The 2,320-nt window shown below is 40.2% G+C and overlaps 1 protein-coding gene across 1 annotated transcript in view; it reads left to right on the forward strand.

The window, feature by feature from the left end:
* The window catches only part of LOC118342468 (death-associated protein kinase 2-like), a 4,096-nt gene that overhangs the window by 1,309 nt on the left and 467 nt on the right, over nucleotides 1-2,320 (forward strand). Inside the window, exons 3-4 of the mRNA XM_035681021.1 lie at nucleotides 1,132-1,270; nucleotides 1,392-1,521. Coding sequence (XP_035536914.1) covers nucleotides 1,132-1,270; nucleotides 1,392-1,521 — 269 coding nt within the window. The remainder of the gene's footprint in view (nucleotides 1-1,131; nucleotides 1,271-1,391; nucleotides 1,522-2,320) is intronic.

Below are 2,320 nucleotides of genomic sequence, written 5' to 3' on the forward strand. Positions count from 1 at the left end.
GCCTTTTTATAGATCTCCTTCTTTGTTTCCTCATCATCATGGGTATGGTTATACCCTTATGTTTATTTGTTGTTTTTAAAGCACTTTGGATCTCTGTGTCAAAAAGGTGCTGTATAAATAAAGCTTTACTTACTTACTTACAGTGAGGCAGATTCTGTTTCTGTTTCTCATGTCTGGTTTTCTCTGTCTCAGCCAATCTTTCGTTATCTATCACTTCTCTCAGACCAGTCAGGAAATGGGCGTATGTGGTTTAAATGAGTTTTGAAACTGATACTAAAACCAGTGTTTGCTTTCAGATTATTGTACAAAAATTGTTGCAGTGAGGAATATCACAATGTAAAATTACATCTGAAAGTACCCATAGAGAGCCCTTAGACCACTGGTTCCCAACCTGGGGGTCGGACCCCTACTAGGGGTTGCCAAAGTTCATGAGGGGTTGCAAAGCCTTCTTGATTTTAGGGGTGCAAGAAAATAAAAATATTCACAGTAGGCATATATCAGCATTTCATTAATTTCAGTGAGAAAAAATATCATTGTTTTTAGATTATTATTTAAGATATAAACGTATATAAACAAAATCTCACATTATAGGGCAATGTGAAGATCTGGGTTATTCATAGAGATTATACTGATTACTGGATGGAATGAATTCAGTTACTGGGGGTGAATCTAATCTGCTCTATGCCAAAACATTATTCTGAATAGCCACAACTTCCACTGGGACATTACACTGATGAAAACATACCTATGAATATTATATTCCATTTCGGACAATAGATCCTCCTAAATGTTACACACTGGACTTTTAAATAATTTCATTAATAAAATAAAGAAGATTTTTGACTTCAGTGACATCATTTTAGTCCACCTGGCATGTTTTGGCCAATCATCATAGTTTAATAAGGGCAACCTATGACACTATGATGAAGTAGGTCATCATTTTTTTTTTTTTTTTTTAGTAAGCTTAAACCTCAAAGGTAGAGCTGACTGTTAAATATTTTACTGAAAGGGGTATGCCACAAACAACACACAAATCACCACCACCAAAACACCTTTCCTTTGTATTGTCCTGTAAGGTATTTGCTACCTTAAAATAAGTATTATAACACACACTTCTGTTTGACATTTCAGCATTAACGGAGGGGAGTTGTTTGACTTCATTGCTGCAAAGGATAACTTGCTGGAGAGTGAGGCCATTGAGTTCATGAAGCAGATCCTGGAGGGACTGGGATTCATGCACAGCAAGAACATTGCCCACTTTGACCTCAAGGTGCCAGCAAACCGACCGGAATTACTTCTCTGAGTTACTTTATTGAGACACGACTGTGACTTGTGAGCTTTGACATTAAAATATATGCTTCCACTTTAACAACATTATTGTCTCTATTCAGCCAGAAAACATCATGCTGGCAGACAAAGTGTCACCACAGCACAACGTCAAACTCATCGACTTTGGCCTGGCCCACCATTTTAATCAGGGGGAGGAGTACAGGAGCACAAGTGGGACCCCACAGTACATTGGTGAGGATGAATAGTCCTTTATTTGACATGATGTTCTCATTTAACATATTCAGTCACTCATAAACATGCATCATTCATTTGTTAACAAGGCTTTTATAGTATTGTATTTATAAAAGGCAGACTCAATGTAGAAAGATAGACATAGTAGCAACTGGAACCCTGTGTGGGCACCACCGGGAGCCAGCCATTAGCGTGGAAGCCTTCAAACACTGCTCATGCTGGCGTTGTGTCAAAGCCTTACCCCACTGGGCATGGCCACAATGCGTTCCGGTCCACGGTTGCTGCAGCTAACTACAACCGTTCTAGACATTGCTTAAAATTCCACAAGAAACCAGTGCCGTGACCCAGAAGTGTCTCTTCGCTCTGCTCCACGTAGAATATGCGGCTGGTTTAAGCAGCACAGAGCAGATCGCACTGGCAGGAAGTCAGATACACGAAAGGCATAGGGAATTCGCTCCGTTTTAAAAATAAAATACAGCATGGAAACTCCGAATGCTACATCAACTCTATGACACCAGGCGAGAAGTCAGTCAGTCAGGGGCAGGTTTGAGGAGATTTTAAGCAGAGAAACACAGATTTCTATCCTTTTTAAGGACAAAATATGCAAGTAAACAAGGTCGGGCAGGCAACACGCTCTAAAGACACTTGGCTTCTGAAACGCTATCGGTAGGATTTAAAGGTGCGCATCGCAGAGCCTAACCGCCGACATCATGAAGCCGTGCCCGGCTAAAATCAACATAGTCACCAACACTGTCATAATACAATACATACATACAAGTTTAATCATGGGTCATGGGTC

The sequence above is a fragment of the Morone saxatilis genome, unplaced genomic scaffold (assembly GCF_004916995.1).
Source record: "Morone saxatilis isolate NCDOM2014 unplaced genomic scaffold, NCSU_SB_2.0 Contig9, whole genome shotgun sequence".
Taxonomy (NCBI): Eukaryota; Metazoa; Chordata; class Actinopteri; family Moronidae; genus Morone; species Morone saxatilis.